The sequence below is a fragment of the Typha angustifolia genome, chromosome 15, assembly GCF_048772165.1.
Source record: "Typha angustifolia cultivar Huaian chromosome 15, ASM4877216v1, whole genome shotgun sequence".
NCBI lineage: Eukaryota > Viridiplantae > Streptophyta > Magnoliopsida > Poales > Typhaceae > Typha > Typha angustifolia.
The window spans coordinates 2,749,355-2,772,870 of record NC_133253.1 but is presented as its reverse complement, the minus strand read 5'-3'; the positions used below and the strand labels follow the sequence as shown (position 1 = coordinate 2,772,870).

Here is a 23,516-nt window from a genome sequence, read left to right as displayed (position 1 = left end):
CACATTGGTCATGATATGGTGCAACCAAGGGAGGTAAGTTTTGAAATTTGGGTAATGATGTCAAAACCCCACACGGATTATGGCACAGATGAACTATGCATGCAAACAACAAGAGAAGCAGCACCCTTCGATTCAACCAACTCTTGTTGTTGTTGTTGTTGTTGTTGTTGTTGTTGTTGTTTGTGCTCCTTAGCTTTACAATGGGACACTTGATTCATTCACATGGTTGGCATTAAACAGACGTATTACTTAGTTAAATGCATGGGGCCATGGCAAAGAGAGAGCGCCATCAATGGGATCAATCATCTCCCTATTGCTCCCTTAGTCCTAACCACCCTTGCTTACTGGTTTTGGATGGCATTATGGGTATCAATGGAGAAATGGATTCTCTCGATCAGCAGATATCATCTCCAGTGTCTTCAATTCGAATCTTACAGCAGGAACAGGCCAGATCTTTTGGTGCATGTAGTGGGCCTTGGTCAAAGTGATCAAAGTGATGTAGATTATTTATGATAACAGTGGCAAAAGCATGATCATATATACGAGTGCTAAAGCTAGGGTACAATTTAGAGCAGCGTAACGGCGCGCATCGGTACCAAACGGGCCCAAGTGATCGGGCCATTTTGAAACTAATTAATACTCACTATATATATATATATATATATGAAGAACTTAGCATTACTCATCCGACACATAGCATATGGTCTCACCTAATTAATCAAGCCTTTAATTAGGACAAAAGCCCTACAATAAATTAAAGGGCCAGGACTTAAAATTACTGAAAGACAAACAACAAAGTTGCATTAATTTATTGAAATGGTCAAACTTGAAAGCCATCCACGTGAAGATCGATCTACAAAAAAATTTAAAAAAAAAATAGACTACATAGGACACTTTTATTTACTTCGAATTTGTTCAGCATCAAATACAACTCCAAATTGCTCAGAATTAATTTCTTTTATTAAACAACATAATTAATAATAATTCACCTCTCGTATTAGCTAGGACTTATTTTGACAGTTGACTCCCTGTAGATCGAACATCAAATTTTGACTGAACGAGTTAGTACGTACACATACTGACATTATACATTTGTTAAAAATAATGATCACCTTCTCTAGTTGCCAAATTCTCTTGCACCATCCTTGACCATGCCTGGACTGCACCAGATCCGAAACACTAGCTAGCACCCTTCCAAGTCTCTCCACCTTAGGTAGACTAATCCGGCGAGGTAGTGCGTATAAGCCCCTGCTATGACCAACACATGAAACAGCTGGTGGCTATGCCCAGCCAAGTCAAATTTCCCCGGCATCCACCTCTCCGGCACCCTCGTGGCGTAGATGATCACGCCGAGCCCGTAGAATAACCCCATCACCATCTCATACCCCGTCGTTAAGATCGCCTCCGGCCGATCCCCGAACACTATGACTTTGTGAATTATAGGCACTAACCCTGACAGTCCCATGCACACGAATAGCCCGGCCCGGACCAACCGGAACTCGGGCGTCTCAAACACTGGGACGAGCGATACGAAGACGGCGGCTACGCCGAATACTGTGATGAAGCTTATGTAGAGATTGCGGTAGAAGGGATCACACATGAAGGAGTAGTAGACGAGAGGGTAGAAGGAGGTGACGATGAGGCCGGTGATGCCGCCGTAATCGAGCCGGAGCATGACGTAGGAGGTGTGCTCGGAGTGGCAGGAGAGGAGATGGCATGCGCTGCTCATTAGTAAACAGAACATAGCTCCACAAAGGTAGGCATAGAATGGCCACCTCGTAGTAGTAGTTGTTATCGATCGTGCCATGTCCAATTCAACGTTGCTAGTAGTAGTTGCATTGATGACTAGTGTTTGCAGTGCTTGTATTGCTATGTTTGGATTTGATACGTTCAATATATGCCATGGTGTCATAGATGGGGTATCACTCAAGTGCATGGGAACCATCATGGCAGTGCAAAGGGTCAAGGAGAGGAAGGCGAGGAATCCAATCAAATGGCTGCAATTGTAAATGAGCTATTAAATTATTTTCTTAAAAATAAACCGATAATTATTGAGATAGATATAAGGTATAATGGAAATAAATAAGCTTACGTCCAAATGTTGAGTGTCTCGTTATGGATTGAGAAGATGCTAAGGATGGATTGCTTCAAAGGCCACTCGGATCGATAGTAGTCGAGAATAAACTCGTTGTGCTTCAAGAAGTTGGGTAGCGAATCATATCCAACCAGCTCGTATTTCTTTTCATGGCATGAGCAGCACTTATTGTTGCTGCTGCTGTTGTTCGTCTTCTTCTTCTGCTGCTCCTCTCCATCCTTTATTAACGGAGTTAGCAAGAACTGGGCGTGGCTCTTTAAGCTGGTAATAGATGCCATTCTGTTTAACAAAAATGATCAAGTAGATGGAAAGATGGTGATGAGGAAAAGGTGGGATAAATTGGTGAGTATTTATAATGAAGTGAAGTGGGAAATAGTCTCTTTGGGACGACAGAAGGAAGAGTAGGAAGAGGTCTTGGGTCAGAATTTACGTTCTCTTGTTTTCTTTCTATATATCCGGCTGGGCAAATGAGGAGAAGAATAGACTTATAGACTGTTCAACATTATAATATAGTTTCTCGCATTGCACAAAGACTACTACATGATAATTGCCTAAGCCCAAATATATGTGGGCCACCACTTGTTGTTGATTGTTACCGGTTTAGATGAAGTCAAACACGTTTATTTGATAAACAGAAACACTTTTATATTTTCAATACATTTATATAGCTAAAAATTATATCATGAGCTGGACTATATTTATACTCTTTAAGAAAAGTTTGATTAATTTCGACCCTAGCTTTTGCTTTTGTCCTTTAAAACAATCTAGTAATTGAGTATTACTAACTTATAGGAATTGAGGAATTAGATATAGATATTTCTCAACCCCAATCTAAGTGCGGTCAAACTTGGATTACGGGTGGACAATTTTGATGGCCGGCATAAAATTAATTTGAAACTAAATATATATATTTTTTTGTTTAGTATGCAATATTTAGTGTTGTTCATTTACGAGTCAAGTCAACTCGATGGTCAGGCCCTTCATCTACGCCTACATTTACTTGGTTTTTTTAGCCTAATTAGGAGAGCACTAGTAAGCATGAGGCCATTTCTATCGGATTTTACTCGTAGATTTAGGCTCGTTAGGGTGTCTAAATTCCATTTGATTAACGCCACGAAGCATCTACTGAGCTATTGTACGAAACACACACAAGTGTGAATTGTCTTCAAATTGTTACATATATTACAGTATCCCTTCTTGACTACCCACAAGAATTTATTCTCGTAAATACCATTCGATGACGCCAAATTTGACAAAACCATTCAACTCCATGAGTTTAAGAAGTTTCTTAATAGTTCTGACGAACTGATACTAGTTTAACATTTGGGCTTGTCAAAGTATGTGGATCCTCTTGACCTTGAAACACGTAAAGTTGTAATCAATTGAGAGCAGCCAACCATTGTGGATTCTGGATTCCTTCAGGTTTTCCACAGCCCAAAACATCTATTCTGGATTTGACTTGTTACAAAATTGTAGTGTTATTTTATGCTGTCAAGGATTGATTTGTATATTTTTTTTTCTTTATGGCAAAAGCTCTGTAGACAAATATTTCATTCATCCATTCAAAACGGTCTAGTACATAAATTGATAGGGAAAACAGAGTGATGAACTACTGAGACAAGCCCCCACTTAGCTACATTAATAAGCATTAGAATATAATAAAATACACCAAGAATCACAGTTCTAGTAGATGAACAGACACGAAAGACTTACGATTAACTTACAACTACTTCGTTGAAGGTATACAAGCTTGTGATTCTCATGCTATATATCTCTAAAAGATTGGAGAAAAATCTTCAACCAATAATAAAAACCTACTAAAAAGAAAGGAAAAAAGGAACACAAACATGCCAAAGAACAATAATGGGCTAAATATCCACGTATACAACAGGGAGAAGTAAAACTGTGGCATGTGGCAGGATAGATGAGACAATTAGAGTTGAGACTCGAAAGGAAGTGACTGAAGACTAGGTAGGAAGATATGAGTTGGATTGAGGGTAATGAGGTAGAAGCAATGACAAACGATGACAATAGTGAAAAATATGACAGAGTGAGGGAGTGGACAACGACAAGCGAGGGAACAGACAACTTAGTGGATAGAGAGGGATATTAAAAAAATGACAAGGATGAAGAAGGTGGAGCGATGGGTTTACACCGACGAAAGGAGGAGTAAGAGGGAAGAGAAGAGAAAGAGGGATGGAGCCAAGTCAATTTTGATTCTGGGCCATTTAGATGTAACAACACAGATAATAGAATTTCTTTTAATGAGATACATAACCTTTTAATGCATACTCATGGTTAAAAATTACATCATCAATAAATATAGAGTGCCACAATGAAATGAATCACATGGAAGGGACACCAAATCTATTGCAATAATCAACTTGGAATTAACTTAATTATTCAACCTATATAACCTACCACCACGTAACCTCATAATCTATTAAAAATAATTTCAATCATAGGAGAAAATTTATACTGCTCCATTTTATATCTTAGGTGAATATATATACATATTATTTATGAGTTCGAAAACTATATATGAGTTAGACAAATGACTAATTCTTTTTAGATACAGAAGAACTTAAGTTTTACTAAGCTTTTAACTGTCTAGTCTAGGCTTTTAAGTCATTTACGTCGTCGAATAATTGTTTCGAACTAAATGCTACCGAGTTGCTCTTTCAAGCTAATCGTACTATCGAGCTATAAACCAAATCAAGCCAACCTACTAAAAATTTATAATCTCTTTAATCATAGAGAAGGTAACTATCAACTCTACTAGAGTTTGTTGGTACATTTATATCATTATAAGTAAGTAGTAAGTAATAGCACCCCTGCTTTAGGAGTGGATGGGACGCGGAGTCTTCAATCATGTGCACATAGCATTCAGAGAAAGGGGGAAAAGAGAAGAGCATGCAGTCTGCTGCCATCCTGATCCATTCTGTTTCCCTGGTGATCAATATAGGCTCACAGGAAAGAAAATCCTCTCGATGATATCGGCACATGGCTTCAGCTACCCCAAGACTTATATTTGGTAACAGATTCTTAACTACTCTTTAAAGGGATTACAGACACTTCTCCTTTCCTCCCCCTCTCTCCTTCATCTTGGGGCTATCAAACAAAAGGCTCCTGCATAAATATCTGACTCTACCTAATCATCTCTGTAGAAATTTTCTCTCTTTTATTATTATTTTTTCACCATGAATTTCGTAACGTAGATATATGTTAAATGTTCTCAATCACTAATAACAAACGGCTACAAAATATACATATACATACATACATACATGCACACATGGAAAATGGTCCTGAATTAATGCTTCGGTTTGCGGGTAATATCACCATAGCCAGTGGCCATTGGATGATGAAATAGTGGTGATGGATTAGTAGGCTAGTTTGGATTACCTAAATTTATAAGGGCGAGACGTTTGAGACAAAAGCTTTGGCGCTTGAGAGAAGAGCTATTCATATGGGTGGAGGCATGTGCACGAGCACATGTTTTTTTTAATTTTATATTCTTGTTTCCTTCAAATATTTCTCCGTTGAGGGGGAGGGGGAGGGGGAGATATTTTCTGCCGTTGGCCGCAATATTGGTTTGAGTACATTGCTTTGAGTGTGTGAAAAAGAGACATCCTTTGCAATAGGGAAAAGGTACATCTATATGGAATTGGTAGCATGTGGTGACATTAATACTCAGTCAATGCCCCCCCCCCCCCTCTCTCTCTCTCTCTTTCTCTCTCTAGATCTCTCTTCAAGCTTGCGTTGCACACTGTCTAAAGCTATCAACCTATCAACTTTGACATAATTCAACTCAAAAGCTGAAGCAGGTAAGAACTAATTCATATAAGAAATATCGGTCCTATTTTGTCCCTAATTCCCTTGACCAAGAATTCATGGAGAAAAAGGCAATGTTCCAAAGCTCGGACTGGGCATTGGGCAATCAATCCATGGGTGATTTACTGGAGCAGTACGAGGGGCCCAAAGCCAACAATTTACTCCACCTGAATCTATGGTGGAAGGCGAATCCAGTGCACAAAAGTAATGGAAACTAGTAATGGAAGAGGTGCAAAAGTGTGCAAGGACTGGGTGATAAAACATTGGTATCAGAGAAGTACAGGGTGCTCTTGGGGGGAGAAATAGAACGAGTGACAAGATCAAGCTGTGATCATCAAACCTTTTGAATGGAGAGAGTACAGGATACACCCTGGAATCAACCAGATCTAGAGTCATTTCATCTGTAAAAATCTTACACATATTGTGAGCAGCAGCAGAGAAGCTCTTATGGCTGCAGCTCTCTTTTAATGCCATGAGGGCTGTGGTTTTTACAACATGATAGTATCTCTATACGGGGACTACAGATGGAAATGGCAACTGCAACGAGGGATTCTTTCCTTCTTCTGAAGTTTGAACCCAACTGCAGCGTGAATCATGATGCACACAGAGCAATCCAATTGATGCCCGCAAAAATTTACTCCAATATTGATGATCTAATGTGAATCTGTCTGAGTGAAGCATAATCAGATCGAGTCAGTAATGGGGACAATTGAATTGTGTTTCTGTGTTATTTAAAAATTGCTTCAATCTTTGTTTCACCCTTACACCTTTTCTCCTAGGTTGTCTACCTCGGCGTTACTCCCTTCCCTTCTCTACCTTTCTCTCATGTTATTGGGTTGTCTTCTCCTCACTTTCATTCTTTCAACGTTAAACAGTAGATTCAACATTACCGCGAGCTTCTCTCCCCTCTCCATGGATGCTCCTCGGCTGGTCATTGGTAAGTATATCTTACCATTCTTGACTAGGCACGAGGAGTACCTTCCCCTCGGTTGCCCCTTCTCTATAGCGGGATTGGGGTGAAGTCGGTGTTCCTCCCACGAGTGTTTTACCGACTTGGGAGGTACAGTGTTCGTGAGCATTGCTAATAGAAATATAGAATTTTTGTAGCTACTCTCCCCACTGCGAGGCATGAGCATGTTGTTCTGTAGGAGGGCTTTCCTTGCTCTCATTTTGTGGTTAAACGTTGGAGGTAGTTTAGTGGGTTGTTGGACTGTTCTGTTCTTTTTCTGTATGTCCTTCTTCTCTTTAGTTTTATACACAGACCAAAATCATTATAGTGATTTAAGATCCATGACGGTCATAAGGAAGCTACAATGAGTAAGCCGTTTGTGCTCTGTGTGCTTTGGGTTATTAGTACAGCCTTTTTGAGCTTGATGCTTATTTCTTGTGTCGATAATGGAGTTGTTCAAAACTTTTTTTTTTCAAACTTTTTATTTATAAAAGAAAATTGATATAATGTGTCATATGTAATCTCAAATAAATTAGAGAGACTCGAGACTTTGTAGTTAGACAGCCTAACTGTACTCCTATTTATACAGGAATTGGATGTGATCGGTACAAATCAATTCTGATTGTGAAGACAACAACGGTAAGAGAGGATCGTCTTCTTTTAAAAGACAAAGGTTTTGATTCCCTTATCCTTATCGATTGTTTGAAGAGAATTTCTAAACGAGTTTTTGATCTATTGGAGGTTTAGTCAACAAAGAAAAAAAATTTCACTTGTAATTTTAAAAATTATAAAGTTAATCTATCAAATTTTTTTTTAAAATACAAATAATTTTTTTTTAAAAAGAAAAATCTAAAACCAATAATTTTGGAAGGGAATATTGTGATGCACTAGAAAATAGAGAGGTCATAAATGTGACAGAGATAAAAGTCCAAAGAGAGAAAAATAAGAAACGTAGGGGGAGTGAGGGGGTCCCCTTCAACACCCCGTTTCATCCATCCGTTCACGGGATTTTGGAGGAGATAACGATGAATTGAACGGGGAGAGTACCGGGTACACACCGCCTCGCTGTATTGCATGTGATGCCGTTGTGGCTCCATCTCTCTCTCTCTCACTCTCAGTCTCTCTCGTCTATTTTTAGAGAGAGAAACTAATAAAGCTCAGTCAGTAGCTCACTCTTTTATCTTTCTCTCTCTGTATACACTAACACCAATACCAATACCAACAAAGAGAGAGAAATTAGAGAGAGAGAGGGAGAGAGAGAGAGCCCAAGTGCCCAACTGGCAGTTTTAATATCATCTGCACCGAGGAAACTAAAAAGCAAGGAGGTGGGAAGGATGGCATGGGCATAAGGACAAAACCAATCTCAGATTCGGGTGTGATTCTATTCATTTCTTTCCCCTTCTTCGCTTCCTTCCTTCCCTCCCCACTCGCTCCTCTTCTTTACACCAAGTTTACTAGAGAGACAAGTGAGAGCATTGTCTCTAAAAACACCCCACCCACAAACCCATTGATCAAAATGATGCTTGGGATGGAGGAAGTCGAGAGCTCTGAGTGCAGCAGTGGGTGCCAATCTGGCTGGACCATGTACTTAGAACAATCCTATGAGCCCCTTACCTCTCTCCACTTGAAGAAAGGTGGATCCTTTGAAGAGGAGGGAGAGGAGGAGGAGGAGGACCTTTCCATGGTCTCTGATGCATCATCTGGGCCACCCCATTTGCATGAAGAGGAGCAATTCTTTTGCTATTGCAATGGCTGTCGCAATGCCAATGCCGATGGTTGTCTCTGCTCTTTTTATGCTCCCTCTGCTTCTGCCTCATTGGCTAAGAGTGGAGGCAAGAAGAGGAGAGTAGAATCAGAGAAAGAGAAGGAGCTCTCCTCTCTCCTAGATGACACTGCTAGCTCTCCCCTCTTCAATTATTCCAAGGCATTCCCTTTACTTCTCCTTTCCTCCCTTACCTGAGTTTCTCCCCTTGTTTGCTATCTCTTTTCTCATTTGGGCTGGTGGGTTCTTTGCAGGAGAGGCAGAGCTTCCATACTTCTGCAAGTACCATTAAACCAACTATGGAGAATGCTGTGGAGTTCTCTTGCGGTTTCTCTGCTACCCATTTCAAGGTACATTCTTCGCTGCTTTCCTTCTCATTAATCATTCTATTATAATGGCTAATCTAATGTGAAAAATTGCAGAAGCATTTGGGCTACATGCAATCCTCTGCTCCTGCTAAGCCAACACCAGCGAGACCAGTTGAGTCATTGCTTTCATTTTCTTTAGCTTCTCTTTCATCCATTATTTGTTATTAATGAGTGATACAAGAAGATATATATATATTCCTTGTTTAACTCTTTCACTTCTGTCAACATATGTATGCAGAGAGGGAGGTAAGAAGAGTTTCTGGTGCTAATCTCCAGCCCCCTGATCTCAAGAGGAAGCAAATGGAGGAAGAATTTGTATAGATCTCCAAGAGATCTTTGGCCTTTTTTCCCTCTCTTCTCCACTGCTAATTTTCTTTTCTCTGTTTTTTTGTTTTTTTTTTTGTTTTTTGTTTTTGGGCCTTTTGGCTGTCAATGCAGTGGGAAACAACATGAGCAACAGAGAAGAGAAATAAAATTGCCTTTGATTAATCAATTCTTTTGTCATGAATGGTGGTAACAAAATGGACCTTGTGTTTTATGCTTTTGTTTTATGTCCAGACTATGCCCATGGTCTTGGAAGGGCTCACCATCCTCTCCTCTCCTCTCCTCTCCTCCTACCTACCCACTATTCTTGCTACAAATGTAACATACGTATTCAAATGGAGGACCCGTGGCCCCATGGGCCCTGGAGGAGCCACCGCTAGAATCATCGTCATCACATCATCTGTGCTTCAGAGATATATAAATACTGTTCCTCAGAGCAGACACCTGATCAATTCTTTTAGTTCCAAGTAACATGTAAATAAATGTATCCATGTTTGCAAGCAACTTCTATTAATTTACATTCACTTCACTAATATAGAATAAATATGCACAGTAAGTAATTGGTGCAACATGCCATGTAATAGGGTACTAATATTTAGATGGAGTTATGTTGATGAAGAAAGGATGTGATGAACCAATAAATGGGTTTTATTTCTCTCTCTCTCTCTTCGTTTTTTAAGCTTTGAATAGATGGTCACTTTCAATAGGAGGGTGGCCTAAGACACTCACTATTGATATGCAAGGTACAGGGCATATCACATTGGTGTCAGTGAGTGATTTGAAATCACTCTTTGGAAAGACCAAGCTGGAGGTCTTTCTACTATTGGTTATGCCAGCGCTAGTGAATCAAAAGGGGGCAATGCATATAGAAGTTCCACACATCGTGTATGATGCAACAGCTAAGGGCATGATGCGAGACAATCATGGGCTTAGCTTTACTGCATTGCGAATTCTCTCTCTGGGTCTGTTTCACTCTCTCATCCCCCCCTTCAAAGATAGAGAGAGAGAGAGAGAGAGGAAAAAAAAAACAAGATAAATTGAAATTTACAGGAAGAAAGTAAAAGGCTATGTATGGTTCTCCAATAGATGTTATCACCAAAGAGGAGTCTAATCACAAAGTGGCCATTGTACTGCGTCGAGTTGTGTCTGCGATTTTGAGGACAAAGGTCATAGGTGCTGCACTTTAATTAGACTATATAACCCATAGACTTAGTTGGTTATTTGGAGGAAATGGAGAGCATTCTTAGTAGAAGATAAGATCCTTAATTCAGATCCTCCATGCCCAAAGCCATGTTGGCAATTTAATAAGCTCTGTGATCCCTGAGCTCCGTTGAATACATCCATCTACTTGTCGCCTCCTTTTAATAATGTTTTATACCTCCAAGGCTGTCTCCTTTGAAACCATCCTTGGGTCATGTGGCATGCATATATAAACTAAAGTATTTCCCTAGTCAATCTCTTGTCTCCTGCAGCATTGTTTTGCCATTGAATCAGATAAAGAATTGCACAAAAGAAGGGAGCATCTGTGTTTAGTTTGGAATGTTCACCCATCACTGCTTTGTTTCTCTCCCCCCCATCCATTTATTCGAATCATCCACAAGATCTTATGAGCAGAGAGCATTATTAACATCTGCGAAGCTGGCACTGAACACATAATAACAGTTCTTGCCTCACTGCAGTCCATCATATGCTGGATGAGAATCTCAGAGGTATGGAATCAGCACCCCTGTGTTTCCAAATACCCCAACCCAGCTTTAATTCCTTGTGAAAAGAAAAGAGGGACTCCGAATGCTGAAGCATTCCTTTCCCATGTGTCAATTTTTATGGCATTCACCATGTGCCCTACTACCCACTCCACTCCTCATGAGTATTCTCTGCTCACCAAATCAGATGCCTAAGACGAGCCTCCACTTTGCTTCTTGTCTTCCTTCCCCTGCCAATCTGCCATTCCTTTGACCAGGATCTTGGGTGTACTCAGCCATGTGCATCCAACCAGCACATGCCCACATGCGCGCACACGTGCGTCGTCATGCATGCACACACATACATGCATACACACATGCGCACACGTGCACGTGTGCCGTCTCGGGCGTTTCGATGCTGGTTTAATCTCAAAACATGAGCTTCAAATGCACCTGTGCTATAGGCTCTTAAACCAAGAGACAAAACATGGACTCACCTCAAGTGGACCATATGGAAGCCAACTAAGTCTGAATCACACTTGCATTAGACATTGGCTATCCCAAGTAATGGCACATGCCCTGCATCGCATACTGTGATTTCAGAACATGTGTGTTGTATGATCATGGAAAGTACAACATAGATCTTGGAGAGTTCTCTGAAATAGAGCCAAAGAAGCAAATAAAAAGAAACTACTCAGCTTTAAAGTTTACTTAAAAATACTAAAACAGGTTACAGCTCTCTGCAAAGGAAAAGCTTATAATAGTATCATCTTATAGTTAAGACATTCATCTCACCTAATTAGCAATCAGGGAAAAAAAAGTAATGTACCATCATGTATTCTTACAGTAAGATTACGAGGCTTACATCCAGATTGACCCTAGTCCAGCTTAAGATTGCATGGTTTCATCGTCGTCTCCCTCTTTTGGCACTTCGCTAAACATGTACTGGCTCTGATACTCCATTAAATACTGTGTCGACCTCTTGACATCAAGAAACAGCTGGTACACACGGCTTACATCCTCCATCTCAACCATCTTACCTTTTCGCTTCTGGCAAGCCAATGCAGCAGCTGTGATCAAGTGGATTGCATACCTCAAAGAGGTTTCCACGCCAATCTTTGTTAGCAAAACCTTAGCATCCTTGGACATCTCCACATCTTCCTCTTCACACCTGATGTCTAGAATCTTGCCAATCTCCTCCTCTGTATATGGCTGAGTTGATATTATTAACAAGCGATCTAGGAAGTCAGGCGGGATTCCGTGGGGTGATCTATAATTTGTGCCACGGATGGTTGTGATTCCTCTATTTGTTGCAATGACCAAGATAGGAGCCATCTCATTCTCCAATGCACGGTTCAGGAACGAGAAGCATTCGATGTCAAGCATGTGAACCTCATCAATGAAGAGGACACCTGGGATTATATCAGCTTTCCCCTCCTCCCTCCACTCTGCTACCTTTGTATCTATCTGTTCTCTAACTTCAGCACGAATTTCGCCAGTATCACCAGTGAAAAGAGCAAGAAAGCCCTGTGTTCTGAAGGCAAGCAGAATTAAAACAAGATAAATAGCCCTATCTTAAAGAAAATAAGAAGCATATCTTCTTATATAACTTGTGTTTCCTTATGAAATTGCATATAGTTGTCCACTGATAATGTCATGAGATAACTGAAATTTGAGAGTGCAGAAGAGCTAAGTAGAGTCCTTTGCGATCCATCAAGTGCTAATCCTTGCTGAAAAATCTATTGCTCCACAGTTTCTAATGTATCCTCAAGAATTCCCATTGTTTATACAGAAGGTGATCTCAGACAGTCCTACTTATTGCTGATCACTCCCAGACACCGTACCAAATCAGTAAATCAATATCATCAAATATATCCAACCTAAAGAACCTTTATCAGATCCAAATATATGATGCTCAACTAAATTTGTCAAGAAAAAGGTGAATCTTATTTTCTTCCATACTTGGCTTGAAATTAGTTGTTATAGTTGATCGTAATGATCAATGATCAATTGTGATTGACTCTAACGATCAATCTGGTTGTAACTTGCCATTTCATTTTACATGCATACTAGCATGGCATATTTCAAGCTTTTGTGGGCCAAACTTAGTTGCAGTGATGCTTGAAGCTTTATTAAGCACTGACCCTTTTGAGTAGCGAGGTTTTCTTCTCCTGCATCAGATAGAAGATGAAGAGAAAGGAGAAGGGGTGGTTGGGTGGGGGTGGTGGGGAGAAGTGTATGTGGAATCCTCCAAGAAGAAAAAAAAAATAGATATTTTCTTCAGATTTCATAATCAGAAGATTCCCAACTTCTTATTAGCCCTCCTATATAAAGAGAGCCAGATAATATCAAACCACAACTCAAACTAATTTAAAATGTCCTCAATCCATTTAGAACCTTCAACATAATTTTAAAATAAGAATCAAAACAACTAAAATATCCACTTTCTCAGTTTCTTTTGTCCTAATCAACTGAAGTTCAAAACTCCTAAATTTAAGCAATGACTCGAATCAGAAAGGGAGCAAATATTCTCTTAGGTACAGTCCAATCTTGAATTCCTTTGTTGCTAGATAGATGACATTTCAATGGATAGGGTTGAATAAGTCAGCTTAACACAGGACCTTGGACAACCAAAACTCAATAAAACCATAGATTCCTTTCATGATTGGCTTTCAAATTACAAATATCTCACGGAATTCTAGACATTATATCTGGCTAATTTGGAGACCAATGATCCTATGCCAATCTCAGAACAATGCTGGACAATCAGAAAGGTACTTGAGCAGCAATTGAAAAATAAGATAAAAGAAATTCTTGTGCCAATTTCATCCTAGTCAGGTTACAAGAAATTATTGAAATTTTCAAACCAGATATCATACAGATGCAATTTCTTCTAGAGTAATGAGTACTACAGTTACACTAGGAAAGATGATGTCAGTCTTTCAACTTTTAATTATTAATAATATCTTTGTTAAGAAGGAAAAGTATTTAGATGCTTTTTATAAGTCAACCAAATAACAGTTAAACAAGCTTTTACCTAAATAAAAGAAACTTTTCATTGTTAAATTTACTGAAAGAATCGAAAAATTAACTCACAGAAATATTATGCTTACACAGGGTAAGATGTTAATTGCACAATATAGGTCAATGGTGCCACATACATGCTAAAGAAAATGGATGAAAAAGATTAAACTAACAAGGTGTCCCAGAGTTCTAATGGGATTCGAGAAGAGAAAAAGTAAAAGAATTTAAAACAAAGACAACAAAAGAAAAGAACTGAAATCTAAAATAAGATGATGCTAATAAAAATTTGGACTAAGATGGTTATTGTATGTATATAATATGCCTGTTATTGAGAGGGCCTAAACAGATGCATAAGAATTGTTTCTCATACTTTTGTATTTATGGTCCAACAATTTCATGGAAAAAGGAAAACCTAGGACATTTCATTATATAAGATATATAGTGCAACAACTAAAATAGTTGAGGGCATCAAGCTAAGAATTAGAACATAATGGTTGAACGGAGTAATATCTCTACTATCTAGTGTGATCCATCACAATATGCCTTAAGATAGCATATAATTTTATAGAACTAGTCAGCAACAAGATCAACAATGTTTATGGATGATAATTGAACAACTAGGAAACAACATAAGCAAAATTAGACTGTTGGAGAGATAAGGATATTAAAGCAGATGAATCGCATATGTACAAATGTAGCAAAACACAAGTTAGGACACCACCCATAGAGGATAGATTATGGGAGAATAGAATTAAATTGACATGAACAAGCTGATAAAGACCACCTAATTTCACCAATACAGAAGACTGAATTTTTTTTTCAGGTTGTGCATGGTGAGTGAGGGAAGACCGAAACTGATATGAGAAATCTAAAAGGATACAGTAATTGATTTGGGATATAACATCTCAAGTAAGCATTTAGCTAAAGGAATTACTAGCCTGTTTATAATGGAATATTTTGTGTTGTTGTCCACGGTGAAATAAACAGAAATGTGATTTAAGCAAGACGCAAAACTACCTCTATACATTTATCATCTTACGGTTTTGGATTTATTCAAATAAGACAAGCTAAAGGATAAAACCAAAGTTCATACTAACACAGTATCTTGGTAATTATCCTACTCATACATACAACCAAAATCTAGAACATGATGTTTACAGGGCCAAAGAGAGAACAGGGGCAAAACACATATACTCAAATAAAATAGCAACTACAAGAAGAAGGTAAAAAAAAAAGGTTTCTCAAGATCACCATACCTGCTATTGATGACATCGATCTCATGTAGAGTAACACAATGCACGACCTCCTTCCGCTTCTGCAGCTCTCCCTCAGGGCATCTCACGAACTTTGTATGCGGCCCCACGGCATCGTAATCCCTAGACCTTCCAATAGACCTTCCAAGCTTGGTAACCTTTCCAGCAGCCTTATCAAGAGCGATAACGTCACCGCTTTGCACCTTCTCCTTTGCCAAGGCTTCAATCATCTTCCCGCCCAAATCATACACCGTCTCCATATCTGTGGTCTTTAGCGTCAATCTCCCTGTCTTCGTCGCCGCCGACGAGGAAGAGTTCCCCGCTCCAGAGGCGGGGCGATCGATGGAGATCTCGACGACCTCGCCCTCGATGATCTCGGCTTCTTCCTTGATTCGTACGCCGATGGCTTTGCGGAAGGCCTGAGTCAAAGCTTCCGTCTTGGAGACTTCTAGGGAGAAGAGCTCGGAAGCGGAGACCGAGGCGAAAGGGGTCTCTTGGCCGAGGGACTTGGCGAGGCCCATAGCGATAGCGGTCTTGCCGGTGCCTGGCTGGCCGGCAAGGAGGATGGCGCGTCCTGCGATCTTTCCGCCCCGGATGAGCTGGAGGATGAGTCCGGCAGCCTTGCGGGCGGGGAGCTGGCCGACCATGCCATCGGAGACGGCGCGGGGCTCAAGGGAAGAGTCAAGTCCGAGGCCACGGATGTGCGAGTGGGCCCCGATGCGTTCGATTCGCGTCAGGTCCCGGCTCTCCGATAGGCGCTTGAGCTCTGCCATGGATAAGCAGAGGAGAGGAGAGGAGAGGAGAGGCGAGATTTAGAGCTCGAGGAGGAGGAAAGAGGAGGGTTTCGAGTTTTTTAGGAGGGGTTGGGGTTTGGGTTTTAGGAATCAGAGGGCTGGAGCCAAGAGTCATTCGTGTGACTTTACCATTACACCCTTGCGACGGGAGTGGTGGATCCGATAACCCGATTTGCTGTTTTCGGATTCTAGCATCGACCACATAGTGCATGATAAAAACTTTTCTTTCATTACTTATGGATACTGTAAATCACTCTCTCATCCTATAATTCTTTGACACAAGAAGATCATGATAATTAAGTATAACTGTAAACAATGACTGATCAATGCTACTATTCACATTCTTTTGGCAATCATACACCCTGGATAACAAGTCAGAATCATGAGAGATTGGTACTAACTCTACCCTTTTCTTGGTAATTGGCCTATGATAACGATAGCATAACTACAGTAAAAGGCCAAAATATTCACTATATTTTGGTGTTCATTTGGCTACATGAAACTCAATTGCAGATAATGTAACATGAAAATTACAGTATTCGCACATAATACGATCGAATATATTATTAGCAAAGTGATGATTGCACGAAAAGGTGGCACTGAACAGATTCAATCTTAAAGAGAAAATAGTCTTGAGGAGAAAAATGAGAATAAATAGGAAAGGAAAGAAATACTTTCAAGCCACGCAGAACATTTAACAGAGTTCAAAAGAATAAAACAGTCATAGGTTCATTCATGACGGTGTGGGATGGGCTTCCCTAGCTTCTCTCTTCGCTTTGAAAGTTTTGGGACCTTTAAACCCTGAAGCCCAAATCGCCACTATTCCACAAGCAGCATGAATCTTATTCTCAGATGTAGTCAGTGTTCAAGCGACAGGCAGTATACAGGTAAACCAGCAAAGTTTTTTCAATATCTGCAACGCATGAAGTAAGACAGTTAGAACCAAAATAAACTTTTATCCCATAAAGCCAGAATAACTTTTAAGAAAGCTTCCATTTCTACCAAACCAGGACATATATTTGGTTTTCAATGCCAGTAAAATTGATGCTATTCAATATAGATGCATTACGGTAAAGCATACAAGCTTACCGCTATTGAGGAATGCATCTAGACCAGCTTCTCTAATCACATAAGTAATCAAAAGGTCTACTATTCATTAGTGTATACTTGTCTTTCCCACAGGTTTATTCTGTGATTTGATGTCATTGTGTGTCAGCACTACTAAAGGCAGAACAAACCACTTCTTTGTAGACAAGAACTATGGGTGGTGTGGCACATTGTCTCTGATGGAATTGTTTCACTGTTGGAGATAAAACTGTCATTATAATCTGTCATACAAAAATAGTTTAGCTGAAAGACTTTCTTCCATATTAGATATTTCTTCTGAGATGGACATTAGTTAGCTTGCTGAATGGAAGTTGGAGCCAATAAATGAAATCTTCTGCACCACTATATTATCTTCTGCAAGAAGGAATTAAAGAAACTTCATGGGGTAAACAGCTACAAGGAGAGAGAGTTTAAGAGAAGAAGAACATACTGGAGTACCTCTAGTGTGGCGATCATAAACTGACAGGGATGAATCAGATACAATTGCACAAAGGTTGATAGATCCAAGAATTTGGCCATGAAATCACTTAACCTGATACTTCTTACACTAAAAAGTGAAGTGGCCTACTTATATAAGACAACTGCTTGGTATGGCTTTACAAGATACTCCAGTAAAGAACACTTCTGAACAGTCAAGTGTTAGACTATTTTAATCTAAAATCCTATGTACTTTAAATTAAGAATCAACCAGTGTCTTTTACTTAAATGTAGCATGTTATATTTTAACACGCACTTCTTGGCTGCTTAAGAGGTTGAACTATAGGACCATGTAAGGTATGTAAACACTTGGCACAAGTACTAAGTTTTTCAACATAGTGCAACCTCAAAACTGGGGTGAATCTTTCACAACATTTTCCGACTTTGACACTGAACATTGCCTGTATATTGCACTAGCAAGACTACAAAGTATTAATGCCTGGATGCAGTAATATAAGCAAAAAAGGTATTTGAAAAAAAGTTGAGCAAGAAATAGTCAAAAAGGGAAAGTGGAGTTTCAACTGTCAAACAACCCTGTGGTTATTCTAGAGATTGCTGAAGAAGTCTTTTGTTTATATCAATAGTTAAAAAGAGCTATGATGGGCCATAACTTGCAAGAATGACTTCATATCAAGATAAATCTAATATACACTTAACTCAATGCAACATCTTGGATGAAAAATTTGTCCAATGTAACTTTCTATTTTATCTTAAAACATATGTTAGGTATTTTAGTCTTTAGATATTTAGTCTCTTTCATGAATTGTGGTGCCAATCAGCATGGTTGGCACAGATCAATGTGTTGTGCCAATAAATTATCGGCATCCACACATAGAGAAGAGTATCTCGATACTCCCTCATGGTCACCCATGCCAATGCATCGTTAGGAATTGATAATGTTTTATTTTAAACAAACCTAATTTGGAGTCTCTTTTGTCCCTTTGTGATTCCTCTTTGCATTGTAGTGCTTGATCCATATAGATTATACTTCAAATTTTAGAAATCAAATGGAAATTTTTATTTTCCCAAAGTTATTTGCTCCAACTTAGAAGATCTTAGAAACTGTGAGAACAATGATGAGATTAGAAGTTAATTGCATATGTTGTACTACTATCTAGTATTGAAAGATTTTATTATAGCCCTAAGACCCATTTTCAGGTTCAATAAAGGTTTAAGGATTATTTTCTTTCTTGCTATGTCAATACCGTGTGCCAATGACACACCGGCTTGGTATTATACGTCCCAGTAATACGTACTGAGCCAAGGTCTTCACCCTGTGTCTTTGGTACAACAATTCTTTGGTCTCTTCTGTCTATTATGCCAATTCTAGAGTAGCTAAAGTAAAAGCCCCTTAAACTAGCTTTTAGGAAGAGGGGTCCATATGTTGTGCGGCGCATTAAGATCAACTAATTAAGAAATAGAGAAGCCTAAAGGATATAGAAACTACTATTCTGTTAGTAATCCATAAAATGGTGAGGGAAAACCATTTATAACTAGTGCAGTTTATGTACTTGTACCAGTGCATTAGAATAAAAAGTAAGTAACCCATTTCAACAATTTCCACAAGAACATACCTTTAAGTTCATCCAGTCAGTTCAATTTGGGTGCCTGATGATCCTCTGCAGCACAACAGTCCTTGCCTTCCTGATGTCCCTGCTACACCGATCTGCCTGATCCCCCAAATCCTCTATACTTTTCATAAACACCTCCAGCTTCTTCCTAATCTCCTCGATCCCAAACTTCACCGCCTCCTCGTCCCTCAGTGCAAAATCAGCATTATCCAACAGCGAGCTGATTTGGACCTCCAATCGATCAAGAAGAATACGAATACTCTCCAAGTCCTTGACCGCGATGTAGGTTCCGACTTGAATTGAGCTAAGCACCTCCTTTTGTCCTTTCAGTGCTTCTTGGTAGTCCTTAAACAGTGAGTCGATCCACTTGCCCATAGAACCAACCGGGATGGATGACGCAGCAGCCAGAGCAGCGGCAATTGGAGGTGCAGCTATAGCAGCCGCCACCACCGAGCAGATTATAATTGCGGCAAAAGTGGCCACGAAGATTATGCTTGAAACCTTCCTCCATGCCTTTATGGACTTGATCTTCTTGTCGAGTTTCGTCTTGCGCTGTTGCAACTTCTCAAGCATCGAAAGCTGCTGCCTGTATACGGATTGAAATACCTGGAAAAATTCCTCGGTGAACGGATCGCCGGCCGCCTTGAAATGCCTCAATTCCTCCAATGTCCTTGAATACTTCTTCCTACCATCTTCTTCTTCTTCCAGCTCCTCCTCTTCTTCGAATCGCTGGAGCGCAACATGGACGATCAATTGGGAGTCGCGGGCCTTCTTAAGGCACTTCTCGAGGGCGGTGCAAAAGTCGAGAGTTTGGAGGCTGTTCTCGAAGTAGTCCTCGACGAGGTCGAAGAGCTGAGGGTTGTTCCATATGTCCTTCTTGCATTCCAGGATGACCTTGACGACTTCTTGGTTCATCTCCAGGAGGCAGCCGGTGACCTCGCGGAGGGAGTCAAAGGAGAGGGACCGGACCTCGACACCCATGGCGAGGGTAGAGATGACGCGGCTCGTGCGCTGCTGCAGCGTCGTGTCGAAGGACCGGAGATCCGGGTCGAGGCGGCACGCCGCCTCGTAGGAGCTCAGCTCGGTCAAGTACTCCATGGTGTTGTGGCCACCGGCGGCGACTTGAAGTGCCGGTGTCCCAGGCCTTCTGCTAAGCTGACCACCCATCTAGGAAGCGAAAAGGGAAGATTTTTGCGGATCAACGAGCTTGTTCAAGTATACCAAAGAAATACGGATGGCCCAGATGGGAAAAGTAGGTTTTTTGCGGGATTATGATGAAAAGATTGAAGCTTTAGGTGGTTTGGAGTGGATTTGGGGAAAGGGAAGAAGCGAAATAGAGTATTGGGGATGGAAGAAATAAGGACGACTCTAGATGGGAATAATCGGGGTTTTATGGGATTATAATGAAAAGATTGAGGAAAGGGAAGAGGAATGTGGGATAGGGAGATGTTCTACGGAAGAAATAAGGACGACCAAGACGGGCAAACGGAAAAATGAGAGCTTTGGATGCTTTTTGGAAGTATTGGAGGAGAAGAAAGAGGAGGAACAGAGGAATGTGGGATGTGGAGAGATTTTTAGAGGGGGGGAGGGAAGGTTAAAAGGGAAAGAGAAGGGAAGAGGAAGAGTGCGGGATTTAAGAATGTCTTGCACGCATGATAAACAAGGGTAAGGAAGGGAAGAGGAAGGGGTTGATCAGGTGGGCAATGGCGATAACGGGAAGCAACGTCTCTCTCTCTCTCTCTCTCTCTCTCTCTCTCTCTCTCTCTCTCGCTCGCTCGCTCGTTGCAGTTTAGAAGCGGGAAGCAAGGTAAAGATAGGTTGGCATTGACGAGAGAGAGAGAGAGAGAGAGAGAGAGAGACTGGAGAAGGGAGAGGCAATAAAGGAAAGAAAAAAAGAAATCAAAAGAGCGGAGTAGAGCAAGTATGAACCAGAGAGAGAGAGAGAGAGAGAGAGAGAGAGAGAGAGAGAGAGAGAGATTCTTATAGCAATATGACATCAGCTAAAGAAACTACTCTCAAACTGAAATGTCCACATTGCACTTGCTTCCTTTTTTTGGCTCTGTGTTTAGTCGGAACACACAGGTCCTTTCTCTGCATACCCAGACGTTAGCATTGCAATAATCTAACCATTAACTACACCAATTCATCCTTCAATTTTTCTAATACAAACCCAAAACTATCATTAAGTGATTAAACCATCAAAACTCTCTCATTAGCATTTAAAAAAACAAGAAGTCTCATTAGCAATTTCATATGAAAAACGTGTACATTGCATGCTCAACGATTTATGAAGGCGTCAAACCAACTCAATAATTATTGCTTGAAAAGATAAACTTGTATTATAATGCCACTTACGTATGCTGTTCTCCACTAATTGCATCCTCTCATGCATTCCATCTTTTATCCACTACAGTGATCTCAAGCTTGCCTTAGCTGGGCCACGGACTTTGGCCAAAAAATAAAAAGTGAGATGTTTTTCTTCTCCTTTTCAATTATCTTCTCGTTGAAGTAAACTTGTCCCTAAAGCAAGGAGATGTAGATGACATTTGTGGGTGGTTGTTGCTACTAGAGAACGAACAAAAGGTCAATTAATTGACATCGATTAAATGCTTACCTGTTTCAGATTTTATGCCGTCTAATTTAATTCCGTATATTAGATATATATACTTTTAATAAAAGTCTCCTACTTTGCCCTCTTTTAGCCCTCGGCGCCCCGCCGGGGGTAATTAGGTAATTTTCAGTTGAGCGCGAGATTCTAGGCGGTCGCTTTCTTCGACCGTCCCGCCAGCAAACAGCTAGGCGCGGTCGGCAGCTTACGGTGCAAGTTTGGGCGGTCTCCGTTGCGACGGGGATCCACCTTCGCAGACACGTGGCGCTACGTGGTACGTTACGGGCGCTGTAGGATAGACGAGTCGCCACGTCAAAGATAACCAAACCCCAGATTGAAACATAGGTCCGAGGATTCAGCACGACAATTAAAGCAAGAACGGGAGAATATTCTAAGTATGTTTAAATGTTATTAAAAATAACGGTGGTGAGTAGGAACTGGATAAGCTTTGGTGGAGATGCACGTGCTAATAGTGGAACGTCCATCTTTGTTTTATAAAGAACTAAATAGAACGTTAATTAATACATCGCGATCGACCATAGTAGAACTTTAGCCATAGCGGCGAGGGTCATTAAGTTCGGTAGAGATTTCAATAGGAAGTTCCTGTACCCTCTTTGATTCTTCGCCATAGCACAGTTGGATTTGGTAGGTTCTCTTCTGAATTCAAAGATTCTTCGATCACAAGAGCACTGTTGACTTGGTGGGCGGCTCGTTTAAATTCAAAAGATTATTTATCCACTTTTAATGAGAGTGGGAGCTTTTCAACTCCTCATGAGGCAGTGTTGTACAAGTATTCAGTTTACAAGTCACATCTGCATGGATTTGGCAAAAGAATTGGGTGAGCCCTTCTTACCACGAACAATCGCACGGAGTCAAACAAGCCAATAAGTGTAGTTCCTTTAGTTGTTGTTTATAGTAATCATCGCTGAAGATAACGAGGTCTCAAAAGTCAAAAGACCAAATACAAATTTTGGTTAAGGATAGCTGTGGATATACTGAGAAGGAGAGACGACTTTTATAGCGTGAAGCAAATATGTGGGATTGTGATCCATCAATAAGATAGGACTAATTTGTGAAAAAAATGCTCCTTTTTATGCTGCAAACAAACGCAATCTTAGCAAGAGTATTAAATTAGAAGAGAGGTAGTTATCCAAGGATAGCTTAGCTACACGCAAAGCTTATGTATCTGCTTCTCACAACTGACTTGTCGAAGGGTTTTTTTTTTTTTTTATAATTACAAATCTACCGTCGATCTCATTCACTTGAGTACCATAACATTTTATCTAGCTTGACCGAATGAATAAACGAGAAGCCAATAGTTTTTTTTTTTTTTTTTTGATACAGGGAGCTCCACACCCGGCCTCAGCATCACCTGCCTAGACGATGTGTTATCCTGGTTTGCTACCCAATCAGCAACTATGTTTCCCTCTCTCCTCATATGGGAGATTTTATACCTCTCAAGATGGTCAAGGATGGCCCAACACTCATCTACTAAGGTCTTGATCCTCCACGGAGTCTACCTCCACCTCAAGTCAATGGACACCTTCTTCCCGCGCCAGCCTGAGGCCCAACCGGAGTCCCCAAGCCTCCGTCATTTGGGCGGATGATGCCGGACAAGGCTCTCATACTAGCACGACAAGCATCCCTACATTTGTCCGGAGCACTGCC

At 40.4% G+C, this 23,516-nt stretch overlaps 4 protein-coding genes across 8 annotated transcripts; 1 reads left to right on the top strand and 3 right to left on the bottom strand.

Moving 5' to 3' along the window:
- Nucleotides 1-784: 784 nt before the first annotated feature.
- LOC140779121 (heptahelical transmembrane protein 4-like) lies at nucleotides 785-2,384 on the bottom strand. The gene is made up of 2 exons (XM_073124100.1): nucleotides 2,093-2,384; nucleotides 785-1,997 (listed from the first exon to the last, which is right to left on the bottom strand). The coding sequence occupies exons 1-2, from the start codon at nucleotides 2,371-2,373 to the stop codon at nucleotides 1,184-1,186; spliced, it is 1,095 nt and encodes a 364-aa protein (XP_072980201.1). The 5' UTR covers nucleotides 2,374-2,384; the 3' UTR covers nucleotides 785-1,183.
- A 2,572-nt stretch (nucleotides 2,385-4,956) lies between these two features.
- On the top strand, nucleotides 4,957-9,501 carry LOC140778704 (protein SOB FIVE-LIKE 5-like). 2 transcript variants are annotated; one of them, XM_073123541.1, is made up of 5 exons: nucleotides 4,957-5,129; nucleotides 7,468-8,802; nucleotides 8,895-8,990; nucleotides 9,063-9,119; nucleotides 9,247-9,501. In XM_073123541.1, exons 2-5 carry the CDS (start codon nucleotides 8,218-8,220, stop codon nucleotides 9,256-9,258), a joined length of 750 nt encoding a protein of 249 aa, XP_072979642.1. In that variant the 5' UTR covers nucleotides 4,957-5,129; nucleotides 7,468-8,217; the 3' UTR covers nucleotides 9,259-9,501. The 2 variants fall into 2 exon arrangements, with proteins under 2 accessions (XP_072979642.1, XP_072979641.1); XM_073123540.1 differs by having other exon boundaries at nucleotides 4,957-8,802.
- A 757-nt stretch (nucleotides 9,502-10,258) lies between these two features.
- LOC140778619 (uncharacterized) lies at nucleotides 10,259-16,166 on the bottom strand. 4 transcript variants are annotated; one of them, XR_012107215.1, is made up of 4 exons: nucleotides 15,295-16,166; nucleotides 11,880-12,548; nucleotides 11,512-11,593; nucleotides 10,260-11,432 (listed from the first exon to the last, which is right to left on the bottom strand). XR_012107215.1 is itself a non-coding variant. In XM_073123421.1 (3 exons), the coding sequence occupies exons 1-2, from the start codon at nucleotides 16,062-16,064 to the stop codon at nucleotides 11,903-11,905; spliced, it is 1,416 nt and encodes a 471-aa protein (XP_072979522.1). In that variant the 5' UTR covers nucleotides 16,065-16,166; the 3' UTR covers nucleotides 10,259-11,670; nucleotides 11,880-11,902. The 4 variants fall into 4 exon arrangements, 3 of the variants coding, with proteins under 3 accessions (XP_072979522.1, XP_072979523.1, XP_072979521.1); XM_073123421.1 differs by having other exon boundaries at nucleotides 10,259-11,670; XM_073123422.1 differs by having other exon boundaries at nucleotides 10,260-11,593.
- A 457-nt stretch (nucleotides 16,167-16,623) lies between these two features.
- On the bottom strand, nucleotides 16,624-21,186 carry LOC140779227 (UPF0496 protein 1-like). Its single transcript, XM_073124222.1, has 2 exons — nucleotides 19,244-21,186; nucleotides 16,624-16,998 (listed from the first exon to the last, which is right to left on the bottom strand). Exon 1 carries the CDS (start codon nucleotides 20,405-20,407, stop codon nucleotides 19,265-19,267), a length of 1,143 nt encoding a protein of 380 aa, XP_072980323.1. The 5' UTR covers nucleotides 20,408-21,186; the 3' UTR covers nucleotides 16,624-16,998; nucleotides 19,244-19,264.
- Between the last annotated feature and the right edge of the window lie 2,330 nt (nucleotides 21,187-23,516).

Excerpts from the sequence above, each read along its gene's own strand:
- LOC140778704 (XM_073123541.1), top strand. The coding sequence starts at position 8,218 with ATGGGCATAAGGACAAAACCAATCTCAGATTCGGGTGTGATTCTATTC. Across the intron at positions 8,803-8,894 it reads CCCTCTTCAATTATTCCAAG|GAGAGGCAGAGCTTCCATAC; the intron begins GCATTCCCTTTA and ends GGTTCTTTGCAG. Across the intron at positions 8,991-9,062 it reads TCTCTGCTACCCATTTCAAG|AAGCATTTGGGCTACATGCA; the intron begins GTACATTCTTCG and ends GAAAAATTGCAG.
- LOC140778619 (XM_073123421.1), bottom strand. The coding sequence starts at position 16,064 with ATGGCAGAGCTCAAGCGCCTATCGGAGAGCCGGGACCTGACGCGAATC. Across the intron at positions 12,549-15,294 it reads ATCGATGTCATCAATAGCAG|AACACAGGGCTTTCTTGCTC; the intron begins GTATGGTGATCT and ends GCTTGCCTTCAG.
- LOC140779121 (XM_073124100.1), bottom strand. The coding sequence starts at position 2,373 with ATGGCATCTATTACCAGCTTAAAGAGCCACGCCCAGTTCTTGCTAACT. Across the intron at positions 1,998-2,092 it reads GAGACACTCAACATTTGGAC|CCATTTGATTGGATTCCTCG; the intron begins GTAAGCTTATTT and ends TTACAATTGCAG.
- LOC140779227 (XM_073124222.1), bottom strand. The coding sequence starts at position 20,407 with ATGGGTGGTCAGCTTAGCAGAAGGCCTGGGACACCGGCACTTCAAGTC.